This window comes from Primulina eburnea, chromosome 17 (assembly GCF_022965805.1).
Source record: "Primulina eburnea isolate SZY01 chromosome 17, ASM2296580v1, whole genome shotgun sequence".
In the NCBI taxonomy this organism is placed as follows: Eukaryota; Viridiplantae; Streptophyta; class Magnoliopsida; order Lamiales; family Gesneriaceae; genus Primulina; species Primulina eburnea.
Window position 1 is genome coordinate 5,357,340 of NC_133117.1, and position 20,176 is coordinate 5,377,515.

At 40.2% G+C, this 20,176-nt stretch overlaps 2 protein-coding genes across 2 annotated transcripts; one reads left to right on the top strand and one right to left on the bottom strand.

Annotated features, from left to right (window-relative positions):
* Positions 1-7,428: 7,428 nt before the first annotated feature.
* On the top strand, positions 7,429-8,352 carry LOC140818759 (uncharacterized). The gene has a single exon (XM_073178810.1). The coding sequence runs from the start codon at positions 7,429-7,431 to the stop codon at positions 8,350-8,352; it is 924 nt and encodes a 307-aa protein (XP_073034911.1).
* A 3,403-nt stretch (positions 8,353-11,755) lies between these two features.
* LOC140818760 (uncharacterized) lies at positions 11,756-14,322 on the bottom strand. Its single transcript, XM_073178812.1, has 2 exons — positions 12,510-14,322; positions 11,756-11,886 (listed from the first exon to the last, which is right to left on the bottom strand). Exons 1-2 carry the CDS (start codon positions 14,320-14,322, stop codon positions 11,756-11,758), a joined length of 1,944 nt encoding a protein of 647 aa, XP_073034913.1.
* Between the last annotated feature and the right edge of the window lie 5,854 nt (positions 14,323-20,176).

Here is a 20,176-nt window from a genome sequence, read left to right on the forward strand (position 1 = left end):
AGTGAGCATGAAAAAATGTTTTTGGGTTTATTATAATTTTAACTATATCAAATCAATCAATTCACAAGATTTAAGGATAAATACATAATTTTATAGGTTTGAATTACGATCAAAATGAAAATAACAGAGATTCATATTGGAAGTTGATCTTGGATTCTAGTTCGATGTCAAACTCTAAATTATTTTTTGAGATAATTGTCCAAAAAATTGAACATGAATTTAAAATATACAAATAATCAGGTAACATCTCATCATGGGGTTTTCACATTTCACGTATTAACCATCTATATTGTGGATCGTGTACTATCTTATGAATTGTGTACTATGCATCGTCCTAAAATGTCAGCTCCATGTGTCATATCTGCAACAACTTCCTCTTAGTTCGTTCCCGAGTTATACTGTACTAAGAGAGGTATGGCTCTGATACTATTTTGTAACGTCACATATTTGATGATTGTCTTCATTGTACTCACACGAGTCTTTTCGGCGTATTTATGTCATCACTCACACATACTCAGAAAAAAACTTCCCAATAAGGTCACTCATCCTAAATTTATTCAAGTCAATCACGCTTAACTTAAAAGTTTTTAAGTTATGGATTCTTGAAAGAAGATGTATTTTATTGATACGAGTAATACGTAACGATTATTTTTATTTTTATGTCACTCATTCTGATGTGAGATCGATTTGTTCATGTTCCCGTCACATAGTAATTGGTGAAATTTCTATCTTTCAGGTATTAATCACATATATTGTGAACCATGTACCATTTTGGGAAATGCATATCATGTGTCGTCCTAGGATTTTCAGCTATGGGTGTCACAATCTTGTTTTACAAACTTATCTTAGTTGATATCACACTATCAATTAAGACTCACAGCTCTCTCAGTCAGGCGTGACAACAAGCCTCAAATGACCTGTACGACCAATCTATCAGACGACAATTTTGGAGATCAACTCTTACTTTTACAATCGTTCTTCTTCAACTACTGAGTCGATCTGGTTTGAAGATCGAGACTAGGTGCAACAAGTTGTTGTAGGATGAACACATTGATCCTTGAAGATCTGATATAGACGTTGAAGTCATGTTCTAGTTCTCTAAGGTGATCTTTAATTGAGCAAATATGGAGGTGAAGTGTGAGCATGCAGATTGAGGCATGTCACCTTTATTTGATTCATTATCTCTGCAAATGATTTATGCCAAAGTTTTCCCCAAAAAAAAAAAAGTACCACACTTAAATAATTGGGTTTAAATTCTACCAGATGTGACACTTAATTCATGATATCCAAAGCAAAATTTAAGTAAAAATTTGCATAATTAAGATGTAAGGTTTAGCAAATGCAGTAGTTAATAAAAGAGTAAAAGACTATGAACATACCACGACATCATGAGAAGGTAGGGGATATTTTTACATTATCGAAATTTTGTCATGTAACATGATATTACCCATTTCTGTTCATGTAATATCTTATAACTTATTAAATGTACTTAATTATGTATCAATCGTATCTAATAATTTATATAAATATAAAATATGTAAATATAGTAGTAATATATTAAAGTTGAATTAGTCCATGGTAATCTATTCAATATGGGTTTTCATAATACTTGATTAACATCAAAATATACTTTAATTAGACATTTTCTGTCACGCCCCGAGACTGGGGTTAGTCGACACCGGCGTTGTCTCACAATCACATAATTGTAAAACAACAAGCCTCGTAGTAAATCAAAATAACCAGTCTTTTTTATAACAAATAATCGTCTTTACAATGCGATGGAAATAAAAATGCGGAAGCGGAAAACATGATAATAAAATTAAAAGACAGAATAAATTCGACTGGTCTCGAATTGGGTTTGCTTCATCACTATCCCCAAAAGTACTCTTGTTCTTCACCCTCGATTTGTTCCTCGTTCTTATCTGGGTGGGAATGTAAGGGGTGAGTATTTTGGGAAATATTCAGTAAATGGGGGCCGATCGTGCATAACAAATATTAAGGATATACATACAATTAAATTATCGTAATTTCAATATTAAGCATGTTGAATCAAATACTAACAAAATATGAATATAGCACTGAAAATCATCTCATTTTCTATGGTTTTACTGATCAGTCCCCTATATGTTACTCATCTAAGGGGTGAGGCCAAAGGAACGGTTATTATAACCCACCGCATCAGGGCCTAAACAAAGCATATCAAAGTTCGGAATTTCCTTTACCATTTCTAAATCAAATCATTACAGTGCATTTCAAATAATTCAACATGCTTTCAAATATTATAACTAATATCGAACAACGAATAATTAAGGGGATTTTATACCCAATGAAAACGGATAAATTATGCCGATCGAATTTTCAAAGTTATATTTAATTTATTTCGAAATATATTGTGCTCGCTTAAAGAAAAATAAGTGAGCCAAATCCTTTATATAATAATTTATATATTCAAAAGTCCACTTTAAAAATAATCAAATAAATAATCCATATTTATTTTAAGAGTATAAATATCAAGGGCCATTTAAATAATTATGAGTGTGCAATTTTATTTAATAATATTAGAAACAAAATAGAGTAAAGGAGAAGACCCACTTACAGATTTTTGTTTGGCTTTAAACGTGAAACTCCAAGGAAGGTGACCGAGAATTGATGGGTTTGTGGGGAGGATTTGGGCTTCGAATGGCTAATGGTCCAGAGATAGTAATTTGTTACTGCACAGTTCAAGGATGAAAGAGGAGGCTTCGTAAATCTGCTGCAAGAGGCTCCTACAGAAGCTTCAAAAAAAAAACAAAGAAATGGACGGAGACGAAGATTGGCTTACTGGAAAGCTTCGGGGTGGTGGAATCTCGACTTCGACCCGCTGCGGCCAAGATTCGAACTTGGAGCTGAATTCTGGCTTTGAGGTTGACAGAAAATGCTAACGGAGCAATGGACAACAGCTTGTTCGAACCGCCGCGGAAATCTCGAGATTTTGGATGAAGCTTTGGTCGCTGGAAAAAATTTCGAGAAAAGGGCAAGGAGGTGCTCGGAAATTGCAGGCTCTATATGGTGTGATCTCCCTTCTCGTTGGACACCATATAAATAGGGCTGTATCACCCGGCTGAAATGCTTATTCCATAATCTTCTTTCCTTAATTGCTGCGCTTCCCTCGAACGTGGACTCCGAGAATCTTGCTGCATGATGAGGGAGTGATTTTGGTTTTCCTTAATAGCCACTTGAAACTCCCCCAAGAATGATGCACATACTTTCCTCCTCCAATACTGATATACGGTTTTCACATTCCTCTCTCCTTATTGTAAGTTTCGTCCTCGAAACTTGGATTAACTCATTCTTCGAAAAGATAGGGGTATTGGTCTCTCATTTTCTCTTCGACTTCCCAAGTGGCCTCTCTTTCGGTATGATTAGACCATTGTACTTTGACATATGGAATCGTTCGTCTTCTTAGTACTTGATCCTTGATATCCACGATTCGGATCGGAACTTCTTTGTATTTAAGTTCTTCATTCAAGTTTCCTTCGATCAAGAGCGGTTCGGTTTCAAGAATGTGGCTTGGATCCGAAACATATCTTCTCAGTTGCGAAACGTGAAAGACATTATGGATTCTCGACATAGCTGGTGGGAGTGCTAACCGGTAAGCAAGTGTACCAACTTTCTCCAGAATTTCAAAAGGTCCAACATATCTTGGGTTCAGTTTACCCGGTTTGTGGAATCGAACCACACCCTTCATTGGTGATACTTTCATGTACGCTTTATCTCCCACTATAAATTCCATTGGTCTTCTTTTCAAATCAGCCCAACTTTTCTGTCGGTCTTGTGCAACTTTAAGTCTCTCTTTTATTATAGCGATTTTATCCACTGTTTCTTGGATCAACTGGGGTCCAGTTATGGCTTTTTCTCCTACTTCATCCCAATATAGTGGTGATCGACATTTTCGCCCATACAGAGCTTCATACGGTGTCATTCCAATGCTGCTGTGATAACTGTTATTGTAAGAGAACTCAATTAAAGGCAGATGTTCACTCCAATTACCACTGAAGTTTAGAGCACACGCTCTCAGCATATCTTCTAGAGTTTGAATTGTCCTCTCTGTTTGGCCATCGGTCTGAGGATGATAGGCCGTGCTGAGAGTGACCTTAGTTCCCAAGGCTTGTTGAAAGCTCTTCCAAAAACGAGATACAAACCTCGGGTCTCTGTCTGACAATATGCTGGCTGGAACTCCATGTAATCGTACGATATCGTTCATGTATAATATGGCTAGCTTGTCCAAATTATAGTTCATGCGGACGGGTAAGAAATGCGCAGATTTTGTGAGTCTATCTACGATTACCCAGATGCCATCATGACTTTGCCTTGACTTTGGTAACCCGACAACAAAGTCCATAGAGATATGTTCCCATTTCCATTCCGGGATCTCTAGAGGTTGAAGAAGTCCACCCGGCCTTTGGTGCTCTGCTTTGACTTATTGGCACACAAGACACTTGGAAACAAATATCGCCACATCCTTTTTCATTCCACTCCACCAGAAATTCTCTTTCAGGTCTCTGTACATCTTGGTACTGTGAGGACCGAAATTTTTCAACTTCTTATTTTATTTAATCATGTATAAGGAAATTAAGATATTAGACCCTTGAGATAATTGAGAAAATAAAGGAAATCCTTGTATTAGAAATCTTATTATTGAGAATCTCAATTACCATGTCAATAAGAGGTATACCAAGGCATGCAAATTTCGAAATTGGGGATGATGGATTTACAAGATTGAAGTATCCTACAAAATCTAAAGAATTAATGCATGCTATGGTAACCAAATTTTCGAGATCCTCCTAAGAATATATATGCCTAGATTGTGATACATGGATGCATGGAAATTTCAAGGAAAAGTGGAGACAAATCATCAAATTGTGCACAAAATCCTTGACTTAGCTAGCATATATTTTCAAAAATAATCTAGGGCTAGGGGCAAAGGAATGAATCTCTCAAATTGGTAGTAAATAAACTCACCATGGAATGAAGTCTTGGGCAAGAAAATCGTGAGAATATTGAGTGCAAAAATGTGAGATCTTAATGCCATGTTTAGACCCACCATTCCCCACCTATAAATACTCCACCACTCCCACTCATTTTCACACACAATCAAATTCGAAAACCCTTGCTGAGGCTCTCGAAATTCAGCATCCTCTCCCCAGCCAAAATCCTCTCAAAATCGTCCAAGGAGAATCACGCCGAGGTGCCGCCGAAGTGAGGATCAAGGAGCGACCCATTTTCTAAGTCAATCACCCACGTTTTTAGCATCAAATATACTGTAAGTGGGCTATTTTTTTTAAACTTTAAAATCTCGAATTTATGCATACATGTTTTCGATTTTTACAAGAAAAATAAATAGTCGAGTACAATTTTCTTTCTACTCCTTTCTTGTATTGTCATACGATTTTAAATGCACTGTGAGGAATCGACTGTATACGGGTGGGAATCCCAACCACGACGTACCCTTACGCGGTGGGGGACATAACCGCTATACGGCCTCGCCCCCTTAGAGGAGTAAAAATTAGGGACTGACGTCAGTAAACCGTAGAAAGTAGATGAGTCGCAGTGCCGGGTCAATATTATGCATGTTTACGAAGTACGTATGGAACTCATGTTTTATGTTCGAAATTTTATGCATGTTATCCTTATTGTGCTCGATTTTCCCCCATTTACTGAGTATTCCCAAAATACTCACCCCACTTACAACCCTTCCGAGATAAGCCCGAAGAGGAACTCGAGGATGAGGAGTCCGAACAGTTCTGGGGATGGTGAACGCTAAAGGAATCTAGTTTAAGTTAATTTATTTCAGTGTTTACGTTTCCGCATTTAAAACTCTGTCGTCTTATTTATTTCGTTATTGTAAAGACAATTTTATTGGAGGTTATGATTTATAAACTGGTTTCGGTTTACACTGTGCTACGAAAGGCTTGTTGTTTTTAATTGTGTGATTGACAAACAACCCCAGTCTCGGGGCGTGACATTTAAGTGGTATCAGAGCCGCCAGGTTCATAGTCCGGTTGGGAAAAATCGATTTTAAAAAAAAAAACCCTAAAAATTTTCGGTGGAATTTTAACTCGAGGCCGATGCTACCCCCTCCGAAACGGCCCAACGATCAAGGCTCACCACCCTAAAGTCGTGAGCACCACCCTGGAATCGCGAAAATCCTCCGTTTAGGCCCCCGAAACGTCGTTTTAGGAAAGTTTTGTAACCCTTATAACTTTTCGTAGGAAACTCCGAATTCGATTCCGTCAATTGTCCCGGAATCCTCTCGACATATGCTTCGAACCCATATGTCTAATTCCAAACTTTCCATTTTTGGAAAAAAAATATATTTATTTAAATTGGCTCCATCTACTCCCATGCGACCCCGTACTCGTGTCCAAGCTGCCCTTCGTTTGAAGGAGCTTGCCCTTCACTATCAGTCCCGTCAGATTCGACGACTTAGAGCCCGATTGAGTGAGAGGAGGAGTGAGGTCGAAACCTTAACCGCTGAGAAAGAAGAGATTCAACTGCGCCTTAATCAGTCTATCTATCAAGGTGAACTAGTTAGGGGAGATAACATGGACCTACGGGACGTCATAGAGCAGTGCAAATATCAAAATGGAAAGTTGCGAGAGGATGTGGAGCGCTATCACAAGGAATTGGAAGAAGAAAAACAGCAGAATGCCAGGGGCAAAAAGAGATTGGAAAATTTGAGTGAGGCTATAAGCTGCATTGCCAAGGTGAACTATCAGCTGACTCAACATGGAGAAGCATTGAAGAACAAGATCAAGGAGAACAAGAAGGGGTACGAACTGCGCCATCAGTGTACCGTAGATCTGTTGGATGAGGCAGAGGCAGATGTTCAGGAATGGAAGGCACAGGTGGCCCAACTTAATGCAGAGAATGCCCAACTCACCCACATGGTGGAGATACTGCAAGAGGAAGAGCCGGAGGAGGAGCCGGAAGAAGAAGCACCTGTTGAGATAGATGAGCCTATAGCTGCCATAGGAGATGGAGAGATAGACGATTAGAGTTCCTTAGTTACCTTTCCTTATTACTAGGAGTTTATCCTTCCATTGTTGCTATTTTATTTTCAGTCAACATGACTTACTTTCATTCAGTACCTTTGTTCATTCAGTTGTTTCTTTAAATTCGAAAATTAATAAAATATGATTATTATTTATCTCAGTCATGCATCTATATTCAAGTTATGTTTATTTATTTACTCAGTTGTTCCAGCATAACTTATCTATTAAATCTTGTCGATATATTCAACGAATTCTTAGAAGCGTTTAACTTGTAGGAAATGGCCGGTAGACCACCAAGACAGAACCGCAACCCCCGCTATGCTAACAACAACAACAAACTAACGAAGAAGGCAACGCACCTCTACCTCAGTTCAGCCTTAATCAAGCAGATTTGATGGCTATAGCCACGATCGTGGCAACGACACTTCAGGGGTTAGTGAACCCCAATGCTAATCAACAGCCCCCACCTCCACCACAGCATGGGGTCAAGTTTCACTACGAGTCACTGCGAAAGAACAGGTGCCCAACTTTCAGTGGCGCTGCCGACCCCGAAGTTAGCCAGAGTTGGCTAAAAATCGTGGAAACTCAGTTGAGACTGTTGGAAGTCCCGGATGCACTGAAAGTGGACGTGATAGTGCCCTTCTTGGAAGACAAGGCAGCTAAATGGTGGGAAGCAGTCTCGCCAGCTATGACCGCTGCCAGACCAATCACATGGCGAATGTTCCAAGAAACATTTCTGAAACAATACTACCCAGCAGAAGTCAGACTGCAGAAGCTAAGTGAATTTGAAAATTTCATTCAGACTCCAGACATGTCAGTGGTGGAATACACCTCTCAGTTCAATGCTCTCGGATCTTATGCTCCAGCAATCATGGCAGACGAAGTTCTGAAATTGCACCGCTTTAAGAAAGGATTGAACAGCAGGATCCAATCAGCTCTAGCGGTCTACCAACCTGCCAACTTTTCAGATTTGATGGGTGCGGCTATCCGAGCCGAGGCTGATATTCGTCGAAGAGAAGGGGAAAACAGGAACAAGCGACCCCTTAACAGCCAGCCTTCTCAAGGGAGACCAGTGTTCAAGAGGCCCAATCAGTCAGGTGGACCTCCCTCCGGGCAATCCCCTGCCACTAACTATCAAGGACTCAAGCCATGCTCAACATGTGGCTTCAAGCACTCCGGGGAATGCCGAAGGGCCAGCGGTGTATGCTTTGGATGTGGGAAAGCGGGACACCGAATTGCAGAATGTCCTACCGCTGCCAACCGACCAGCAGGGCCAAACAGAGGAACTGGGCCAAATACTGGAGCAGGCCCTAGTTAACCAAAGGAGGACAAACCCAATGCTAGGATCTTTGCCATGACAGGAAGAGGCTGACGACGCAACTGAAGTAGTGTCAGGTACCATTCTAATTCAATCAGTACCTGCCTATGCATTATTTGACTGCGGTGCTACACATTCCTTTATGTCTAAGAGGTTTGCTAAAAAGTTAGGAGATAAGCCTGATAAACTAACTGAACCCCTCCCAATAGCCACACCTACTAGTAGAGCCGTCGAAACTGACGAGATTTTCAGAGACTGTAGAATCAGTATTAGTGATTAGACTTTTAGCGCCGACTTGATACACTTGATCATGGTCGATTTCGACGTAATCTTAGGAATGGATTGGTTGGCAAGAAACAGTGCAATAGTAGATTGTAAAGGGAAGAGAGTTAAATTCCTAACCACAGAGCAGAAGGAAGTTGTGTTTCATGGTAAATCCAAGGAACGGAAGTTCCTACTTTCCGCAGCTCAAGCCTGGAAGGCCATGAAATCCGGAGAAGACATCTACCTAGCAATGGTCAGTGAGGCAAAAGAAGAAGTCAAACTGAAACTGGAGGACATCCCGGTAGTGAGAGATTTCCCAGATGTTTTCCCAGAATAACTCTCAGGGACGGTCCCGGACCGCGAATTGGAGTTCGAAATCAACCTGGTTCCCGGTGCGGCACCAATCTCTAAGGCACCGTACAGAATGGCACCGGCCGAACTCAAGGAGTTAAAGGAACAACTCCAGGAATTGCTAGATAAAAGGCAGATTCGACCAAGTGTGTCCCCATGGGGAGCTCCAGTACTCTTCGTAAAGAAGAAAGACGAAAGTATGAGATTATGCATCGACTACAGGGAATTGAACAAGATCACAATCAAGAACAGGTACCCTCTACCTCGGATAGACGATCTGTTCGATCAGCTTAAAGGAGCCGCCGTCTTTTCTAAACTGGATCTCAGGACAGGATATCACCAATTGAAGGTCAGAGCTGAAGACATTCCCAAGACAGCCTTTCGAACCAGATACGGGCACTATGAATTCACAGTGATGCCCTTTGGTCTAACCAACGCACCGACAGCATTCATGGACCTTATGAACAGAGTGTTCAAGCCATTTCTGGATCAGTTCATAGTGGTATTCATCGATGATATTCTCGTCTATTCTCCTGACGAGGCGAGCCACGAAGAGCACCTTCACCTTGCTCTGCAAATCTTAAGAGAGAATAAGCTCTATGCTAAATTTAGCAAGTGTGAATTCTGGCTGAGAAGTGTGTCATTTCTAGGACACGTGATCTCGAGAGCAGGAGTGTCAGTGGATCCAAGGAAAGTAGAGGCGATTACAGAGTGGCCGAGACCGAAGAACGCCACCGATATCAGAAGCTTCCTGGGATTGGCAGGGTATTACCAGAAATTCGTCGAAGGGTTCTCCTCGATAGTCGTGCCACTGACGAAGCTCACACAGAAAAATTCTAAATTCACCTGGGGTGAGGATTGTGAGGAAAGTTTCCAGACCCTGAAAGAGAAACTCGCATCCACACCAGTGCTAATCTTGCCAGCAGAGAATAAAGATTTCACTATTTAAAGTGACGCCTCTAAGGACGGCCTAGGGTGCGTACTCATGCAAGAAGGAAGAGTGATCGCCTATGCGTCAAGACAGTTGAAACCGCACGAGCAGAACACCAGCGACCTGGAGGATTAGTGCAACCTCTGGAGATTCCCGAATGGAAATGGGAACATATTTCGATGGACTTCGTGGTAGGATTGCCAAAGTCTAGGCAAAGCCACGACGGTATATGGGTGATAGTAGACAGACTCACGAAGACTGCACACCTCCTACCCGTTCGCATGAATTACAATCTGGACAAGTTGGCTTCACTATACATGGATAATATTGTGAGACTGCATGGAGTGCCAGTAAGCATCTTATCTGATAGAGATCCGAGATTCGTCTCGCGTTTTTGGAAGAGCTTTCAAGAGGCCATGGGAACGAAAGTGACCCTAAGTACGGCCTATCATCCGCAAACCGATGGGAAAACCGAGAGGACCATACAGACCTTAGAAGATATGTTGAGAGCATGCGCTCTGGAATTCAGTAGCAACTGGAGCACTCATTTACCCCTAATTGAGTTTGCTTACAACAACAGCTATCATAGCAGCATCGGAATGGCTCCATATGAAGCTCTTTACGGAAGGAAATGTCGGTCACCACTTTATTGGGATGAAGTGGGAGAGAAAGCCATAGTGGGACCCGAGCTAGTACAGATGACAGTGGATAAGGTTAAAATTGTCCGAGAAAAGCTCAAGGCAGCTCAAGACCGACAGAAGAGTTGGGCAGATCTGAAAAGAAGACCTGTAGAGTTCAGCGTGGGCGAGAAAGCTTATGTGAAAGTATCGCCTATGAGAGGAGTTGTCCGATTCAGCAAGGCCGGGAAATTGAACCCCCGATATGTTGGACCCTTTGAAATCTTGGAAAAAGTAGGCACGCTAGCATGCAGACTGGCGCTGCCATCAAGCATGTCAAGAATCCACAGCGTGTTCCACGTGTCCCAACTAAGGAAGTACATTCCAGACCCAAGTCACGTTTTGGAAGTAGAACCACTCCTGACCGAAGGAAACTCGGGAGAAAAACTAAAATACGAAGAAATTCCTATCAGAATCGTGGACACCACGGAACAAGTCCTTAGACGGCGTATCATTCCCTACGTCAAAGTGCAGTGGTCCAACCATACTGAGCGCGAAGCAACTTGGGAAGTTGAAGAAAAGATGCGAAAGGAATATCCTTATCTGTTTGGAGACCAAGCCAACTCAAGTTTCGAAGACGAAACTTCTCATAAGGAGGGAGGGATGTGAGGACCGAAATTTTTCAACTTCTTATTTTATTTAATCATGTGTAAGGAAATTAAGATATTAGACCCTTGAGATAATTGAGAAAATAAGGGAAATCCTTGTATTAGAAATCTTATTATTGAGAATCTCAATTACCATGTCAATAAGAGGTATACCAAGGCATGCAAATTTCGAAATTGGGGATGATGGATTTACAAGATTGAAGTATCCTACAATATCTAAAGAATTAATGCATGCTATGGTAACCAAATTTTCGAGATCCTCCTAAGAATATATATGCCTAGATTGTGATACATGGATGCATGGAAATTTCAAGGAAAAGTGGAGACAAATCATCAAATTGTGCACAAAATCCTTGACTTAGCTAGCATATATTTTCGAAAATAATCTAGGGCTAGGGGCAAAGGAATGAATCTCTCAAATTGGTAGTAAATAAACTCACCATGGAATGAAGTCTTGGGCAAGAAAATCGTGAGAATATTGAGTGCAAAAATGTGAGATCTTAATGCCATGTTTAGACCCACCATTCCCCACCTATAAATACTCCACCACTCCCACTCATTTTCACACACAATCAAATTCGAAAACCCTTGCTGAGGCTCTCGAAATTCAGCATCCTCTCCCCAGCCAAAATCCTCTCAAAATCGTCCAAGGAGAATCGCGCCGAGGTGCCGCCGAAGTGAGGATCAAGGAGCGACCCATTTTCTAAGTCAATCACCCACGTTTTTAGCATCAAATATACTGTAAGTGGGCTATTTTTTTTAAACTTTAAAATCTCGAATTTATGCATACATGTTTTCGATTTTTACAAGAAAAATAAATAGTCGAGTACAATTTTCTTTCTACTCCTTTCTTGTATTGTCATACGATTTTAAATAGTTCTTTCTCTCTCAGTGTCTGAAGAGTTAGACGGAGATGTTCTTTGTGGTCTTCTTCACTTGGTGAAAATATGAGAATATCGTCAATAAACACCACCACAAACTTGTCAAGAAATGGTTTGAATACTCTGTTCATGAGATCCATAAATGCTGCTGGAGCATTTGTTAACCCAAACGGCATTACCATAAACTCGTAATGTCCATATCTTGTTCTGAAAGCCGTCTTCGGAATATCGTCTGCCTTGACCTTCAGTTGGTGATAACCTGTCCTTAGGTCGAGCTTGGAAAAGACCGTAGCCCCTTTGAGTTGATCAAATAAATCGTCTATTCTAGGAAGTGGGTACTTATTTTTTAATGTGATTTTATTCAGTTCTCTGTAATCAATACACAATCTCATGCTTCCATCTTTTTTCTTCACAAATAGAACAGGAGCTCCCCAAGGAGATACACTTGGTCGGATCTGTTTCTTATCCAACAGCTCTTGGAGTTGATCTTTCAATTCCTTCAATTCTGCTGGAGCCATCCGGTAGGGTGCTTTTGATATTGGTGCAGCGTCGGGCATCAAATTAATTTCAAATTCTATTTCTCGGTCCGGAATTTCTCCAGGGAGTTCTTCAGGAAAAACATCTGGAAAGTCTTGAACTACTGGAATATTTTCTAATGCAGGCATAGCTTCTTCATTTACTTCACTTATCATTGCTAAGTAAATTTCTTCTCCGCTTTTCATGGCTCTCCAAGTCTGAGTAGCTGATAGGAGGGATTTCTGTTTCTTGACTTTGCCATGGTATATGACCTCTTCTTGGTTTGGAGCTTGAAGTGTGACATTCTTCTTTCGGCAATCTACTAATGCATTATTCTTGGATAACCAATCCATTCCTAGAATGACGTCGAACTCCACCATGTTCAGTTGTATCAATTCTGCTTGGAATATGTTCCCGTTGATACAGATTTTACACTTTCGGTGCATTCTATGTGTTTCGATTGTCTTACTAGTAGGAGTTGCTACTCTAAAGGGTTCAACTAGCATTTCCAGTGTAAGCCCTAGTTTCTTAGTGAACCTTTTAGATATAAAAGAATGAGTAGCACCACTGTCAAACAACACATAAGCTGGCATTTCATTGATAGAAATGGTACCTGCCACGACATCGTTTGCATCATCTGCTTCTTCTTGAGTTATTGCAAACACACGAGCGTTGGGCTTATTCTCCTTTGGCTTGTTGGGGTTAGCATCAACATTTGGCTTGGTCCCTCTCTCTAATGGCTCGGGACAATTTGCAATTCGATGCCCTAGTTTCCCACAATTGAAGCATGATCCAGTATGTCTGTGGCATTCTCCAGAATGACGGCTATTACATTTGGGACACATCTTTGGTTCTTGGTAAGTTGGGTGGGACGAAGCACCTTTGAATGACCCACTGGACTGATTTGGTCTCTTGAATGGTGGTTTCCCCTGAGATGACTGTCCAGTAAGAGGCCGCTTATTCTTGTTCTCGTTCTCCCGACGCTTGATATCCGTCTCGGCTCTTATTGCTGCTCCCATTAAGTCAGCAAAGCTCGTAGGTTGGTAAACTGCTAAGGATGACTGGATACGGCTGCTCAAACCCTTCTTGTATCTGTGCATCTTCAGAACTTCATCTCCCATGATTGTCGGGGCATAGGTTCCAAGGTCATTGAATCGGGAGGTGTAATCTACCACTGACATGTCTGGAGCTTGCAAGAAGTTATCAAACTCGCTCAATTTCTGTAGCCTGACTTCTGCTGGGAAATACTGTTTGAGAAAGACATCTCTGAATTGTTTCCAGGTGATCGCTCCGGCGGCTGTCAGGGTAGGTGAGACTGTTTCCCACCACTTGCTCGCTTTATCTTCAAGGAATGGTATTATCACCTCTACTTTGAGTGCCTCGGGTATTTCTAATAGTCGCAGCTGGGTTTCCACACTTTTCAACCAATTCTGGCTACTTTCAGGGTCGGTGTCCCCCTTGAACACTGGGCAACGGTTCTTACGAAGGGACTCATAATGATACTTGATCCCATTCTGTGCCGGTGGTGGTTGAGGCTGCTGATTACCGTTACCATTGGGGTTTCCCAAGCCCTGGATAGTTGTTGCCACTATGGTGGCTATAGCCATCAAATCTGCTTGGCTCAGGCCCACTCTGGGAGGTGGTGGTGGTGGATTTCCGTCAGGATTCGGATTTCCATTATTGTCGTCGCGGTTGTTGGCGTACCGCGGGTTGCGATTGTTTCGTGGAGGTCTTCCGGCCATTTCCTACAAACGTACAAGTTTCTAAGATATTTGTTGTACGAACTGATAGAATTCATTGCATAATTATGCGAAATTAAATTGACGTCAACAAATAACAGCTTTTATTGATTTCTGAAATAAACAACTGAAAGGAAATTTACTGGAATGGAAAATAGAAACAATGGAAAAGAAATAGTTCTAACAGTAGCAATAGGCTAACACACTCTAGCCTAAAACCTCTCCATCTCCTACCGCCTCCACTGGCACTGGCACTAGTTCTTCAGGTTCTGGTTCTTCTTCCTCATCCACCAGTAATTGCGCCACTTGTTGCTGGAGCTCGTCCTTTTCCTCTATGAGATGGGCCATCTCGCTCTTCAACCCCATTATCTCCGCCTCTACTTGGTTCAGAAGCTGGCGGCCGTGCTGCACCTGATTCCTAAGGGGATCTACCTGCTTGATCAGGCGGGAGCTAACGTCTGAGAGGTTGACCATGGCTGCACAAGACTCCCTCAATCTCTGCTCGTTCACAACACCTTTTTGTTTCTCCTCTTGCAGCTCAGTGGTATAGCGCTCTATGTCCTTGCGAAGCCTTCCCTCCCGATACTGGCTCGCCTCGATGTCCTCTCTTAGTGCAATGTTATCGCCCCTCAACAGCTCGCACTGGTGGATAGCCTTGCCCAGTCGCTCACTATATTCGTCCTTGGTCGAAGTCAGCTCCTCACATTCTTGTACTTGTACTGCTAGCTGGGCCCTAAGGCGCTTGATCACACGGCTCTGGTAGTTGAGGGCAAGCTCCTTCATGCGGAGAGCAGCTTGAGCTCGAGTGCGTGGTCGAGGGTTGGGCATAGGGGCTGATGGAGCCATTTCCTGAAATAACGAGAGGAAATGTTTAACAAGTATCGGAAAAGCGGTCAAGGAATATTTTGATTATACAAAACAAGGAATATTTCCCAAGGATTTTAAAGAATGAATCATAAGGGTATTGATGACAAAGTTGGTTAGGAAATGATTAAGCTTTTGCCAAAATTTGACTTCGTCAAATTTCCTATGGCAATCTCCCATCCGGATTATGAACCTGGTAGGCTCTGATACCACTTAAATGTCACGCCCCGAGACCGGGGTTAGTCGACACCGGCGTTGTCTCACAATCACATAATTGTAAAACAACAAGCCTCGTAGTAAATCAAAATAACCTATCTTTTTCATAACAAATAATCGTCTTTACAATGCGATGGAAATAAAAATGCGGAAGCGGAAAACATGATAATAAAATTAAAAGACAGAATAAATTCGACTGGTCTCGAATTGGGTTTGCTTCATCACCATCCCCAAAAGTACTCTTGTTCTTCACCCTCGATTTGTTCCTCGTTCTTATCTGGGTGGGAATGTAAGGGGTGAGTATTTTGGGAAATACTCAGTAAATGGGGGCCGATCGTGGATAACAAATATTAAGGATATACATACAATTAAATTATCGTAATTTCAATATTAAGCATGTTGAATCAAATACTAACAAAATATGATTATAGCACTGAAAATTATCTCATTTTCTATGGTTTTACTGATCAGTCCCCTATATGTTACTCCTCTAAGGGGCGAGGCCAAAGGAACGGTTATTATAACCCACCGCATCAGGGCCTAAACAAAGCATATCAAAGTTCGGAATTTCCTTTACCATTTCTAAATCAAATCATTACAGTGCATTTCAAATAATTCAACATGCTTTCAAATATTATAACTAATATCGAACAACGAATAATTAAGGGGATTTTATACCCAATGAAAACGGATAAATTATGACGATCGAATTTTCAAAGTTACATTTAATTTATTTCGAAATATATTTTGCTCGCTTAAAGAAAAATAAGTGAGCCAAATCCTTTATATAATAATTTATATATTCAAAAGTCCACTTTAAAAATAATCAAATAAATAATCCATATTTATTTTAAGAGTATAAATATCAAGGGCCATTTAAATAATTATGAGTGTGCAATTTTATTTAATAATATTAGAAACAAAATAGAGTAAAGGAGAAGACTCACGTACAGATTTTTGTTTGGCTTTAAACGTGAAACTCCAAGGAAGGTGACCGAGAATTGATGAGTTTGTGGGGAGGATTTGGGCTTCGAATGGCTAATGGTCCAGAGATAGTAATTTGTTACTGTACAGTTCAAGGATGAAAGAGGAGGCTTCGTAAATCTGCTGCAAGAGGCTCCCACGGAAGCTTCAAAATAAAAAAAAAAAAAATGAAATGGACGGAGACGAAGATTGGCTTACTGGAAAGCTTCGGGGTGGTGGAATCTCGACTTCGACCCGCTGCGGCCAAGATTCGAACTTGGAGCTGAATTATGGCTTTGAGGTTGACAAAAAATGCTAACGGAGCAATGGACAACAGCTTGTTCGAACCGCCGCGGAAATCTCGAGATTTTGGATGAAGCTTTGGTCGCTGGAAAAATTTTCGAGAAAAGGGCAAGGAGGTGCTCGGAAATTGCAGGCTCTATATGGTGTGATCTCCCTTCTCGTTGGACACCATATAAATAGGGCTGTATCACCCGGCTGAAATGCTCATTCCATAATCTTCCTTCCTTAATTGCTGCGCTTCCCTCGAACGTGGACTCCGAGAATCTTGCTGCATGATGAGGGAGTGATTTTGGTTTTCCTTAATAGCCACTTGAAACTCCCCCGAGAATGATGCACATACTTTCCTCCTCCAATACTGATATACGGTTTTCACATTTTCGTACTCGATGAACTTGTAATCAATCGTATCTCATTAATACAAGTATGTCCTAATTTATGCATTAGTTGCACTAAATATCTCTATAGAATATTTGATGATCCAACATTAATTTGAGTTAGGGCCGCATAATTGTGTCCACTCTCATTGTACTTTAATTAGAAATTTTCATACTTGATTCAATTGCAATCATTCTAGAATCACACAAAATCGTACTTTATTAAACCATAATACACATGTTACACATATGAATGTTAGACATGTACAATTTTTAATGAGACATTGTACTTGTGTTGTGTGAACTCTCATTGTAATAAATTTTTTATCATAAGGTGAATATCAATTCAAATATTTTGGACGTCAGTTCATCCAATCTTGAATTGAAGGAGATCATATTTTATTAAGTTGTAAACATAATAATTTACACATATAATAATGGATTTTGGATACCTAATTTGTATCAAATTTTGCTTACATTTGAACAAATAGTACATTGCAACAGTAATACTTAAAATGTGCTTAATCAGAGCATTATTTCGAATCACATTATTCAACCAAAAATCACCAAAGCAAGAACACATTGTTTACATCAACAACCAACACAAAACCCATGATTTGCAACAAAATTTACAAATAATTTCAACTATTTTTTCAAGATTACTTTCTCGTCTGACAGTATCATAGAAACAACAAGTGCTCTGTAGACTTCAATTATACAAACCTAGTTGTTGCGTATTTTCTGCTTGCAAGTGTACGATTGTCAAGTTTTAATATAAGAGAGTATGGTATCGTTCACACGAAAAGTGTATAAATAAACGTATACCAGTGTTTGTAATTAAAATAGTCGCGATTTTATCTAGAAGAATTAATAAAATGTTTGGTATGCTTAAAACGAATTAAATGAAAATAAATAGGAGTCGAAGAACCAAATTTCTGCAATTATCAGTGAAAGAAAATAATTAGAAGAGTGATTTCACTTAGTTTCCATGATAGCTATTCCCTATTGTCTTTATATTCATGAATTCCAGTCATTTAATGGCCAAAAAAACTTAATTATTTTATTCCCTATTTCCCAATGGTAGAGGTGGATTCTCATTCCCAATCCCGCTGTTGGTGTTTTGGTCGCGATTGCGTTTATTGCGATTGTTCCGATCCACTGCCTATAAAAGCACGACAATTCCAAGATTGTTGTAACAACAAGGATAGTGCGATAGTATTGGCTCAATTACGAAATGATCCAAGGAATAAATCAAATAACTTTTTATTGAATTCAATTGAAGAAAATACAGATCAAAGTCTTCAAAATGCAAAAGAAAGCAATTGGATTACAAATCCTTATTACAACTAGTGACTCTAATACTCAAGCATCTACAATCTCGCCGTCTCCCACTGCCTCATCCTCCATTGGGCCTTCCATTGGTTGTATTTCGAGCTGCACATTAATAAGGACTTTCTCCAGCTAATGGACCTCGTTGAAGAGTTGTTCGTGGTGTAGGGTTAAGTTATGCACGGACATTTGCAGTTCCTGGATAGTTGCTGCATCTTGATTATGACGTTGTACCGCCGTAAAGCATATATGTTCTCTTTTAGCCTTAAGCTCTGCTATCTCGGTCTGAGCAGCTGCTAGGAGTTCTTTGGTCGCATCAAGCTCCTTTCTGCCTTAACATAGTAGTGAACGAACCTCTGGATTTCTGTTTGGAAGTGCTCTCTCTGCTCCTCTAAGTCGTGTGTTGTGGCTAGAAGGTTATTCAAATCCCTACCAACTCCACATTGACTTCTCTCTCTTGAACTAGGGATGCCTGAAGGTTCTTGATACGGGGGTGGTGACACTCTTGCGAGCTGTGATCTGGGTATGATCCATTTCCTGAAATAAAGAAAAAGGCAAATGCTCAAATCAAAGATACAAATAATCAGTATGTAAGGTACCGAATAGTAGACTTGTGAAGTAAAGAGGACTGTCAGATTGAATGAGATTTTTCCGAAAAATTTCCAAAATAGAAATTTTCGAGATTAACATATGGGTTGAAAGCATATGTTTCATGGAGTTCAGAACAAGTGGTAGAACCGAATTTGGAATTTCCTACGAAAAGTTATAGGTTCTACGAATCTTTCCTAAAACACGATTTTGAGGGCCTAGATCATCAAATTACTAATTCGAGGAAAAAAAATTCCTATCGGGGTTATGAACTTAGCGGCTCTGATACCACTTAAATGTCACGGCCCGAGACCAAGGTTAGTCGACACCGAATTGGTCAACAATCACATAATCGTCAAACAACAAGCCTCGTAGTACAATATACATCAAAACAAATTTAGTTCTCATAATCAACAAAAGAATCATTTTGACAACTTACATACCAAAATAAACTGAATAAAAATGTTTTAATAGTGTGGAAGCGATAAACATAAATTGAGCTTTAAAACTTCTAGGATAACTCGAGATCTTCTACCATCCCCAAAGTTGCTCTTTCTCCTCTTCTTCCATTTGCTCTCCGTTCTTATTTGGGGGGAGGGAGGAAAGTAAGGGGTGAATATTTTGGAAAATACTCAGCAAGTGAGGGTCGTTTGAGACATGTAGCAACATATACATATACTTGAATTCAAATTTTACATAGCATATCATAACTTGAATAATAACGAATATTCATATTTCATAATCATAACATATCATCACATATCATACTCGTATAGCATACTTATCTTTAAAGAGTGATGCCATGTCCAATATGTTAATCCTCTATAGAGTGATCAGGTCGTACAACAGTTTCCATCTCAGTATAAGGGTCATAGTTCGGAAATCATTTCTCATATCCAATCAAATCATAACAGTAATTTGAACATATAATTTGACAAATCTTGAAGAAAACATGTCGTGAACAAGGAATTATACTCGAACGAACTTTCAAAAAAAACTGAAGGGAGATTCGTACACAAATTATAATATAGCAACAACTCAATTACGAAAAAATATATGCATAATAAAAGTCCACTTATGAAAGAAAAATGTGCAAATTATAATATAGCAAAAACCCACTTACCTTGAATAATTCGCAAAATGAGAACTGGTGATGGTAGGATTTCAAAACTGAGTGTGGATCTAGACTGCTGTAGAGCATCGCTACTTAGCAGAATTCG

Excerpts from the sequence above, each read along its gene's own strand:
- LOC140818759 (XM_073178810.1), top strand. The coding sequence starts at position 7,429 with ATGGCTATAGCCACGATCGTGGCAACGACACTTCAGGGGTTAGTGAAC.
- LOC140818760 (XM_073178812.1), bottom strand. The coding sequence starts at position 14,322 with ATGGCCGGAAGACCTCCACGAAACAATCGCAACCCGCGGTACGCCAAC. Across the intron at positions 11,887-12,509 it reads TAAGAAACAGATCCGACCAA|AAAATGGGTCGCTCCTTGAT; the intron begins GTGTATCTCCTT and ends TGATTGACTTAG.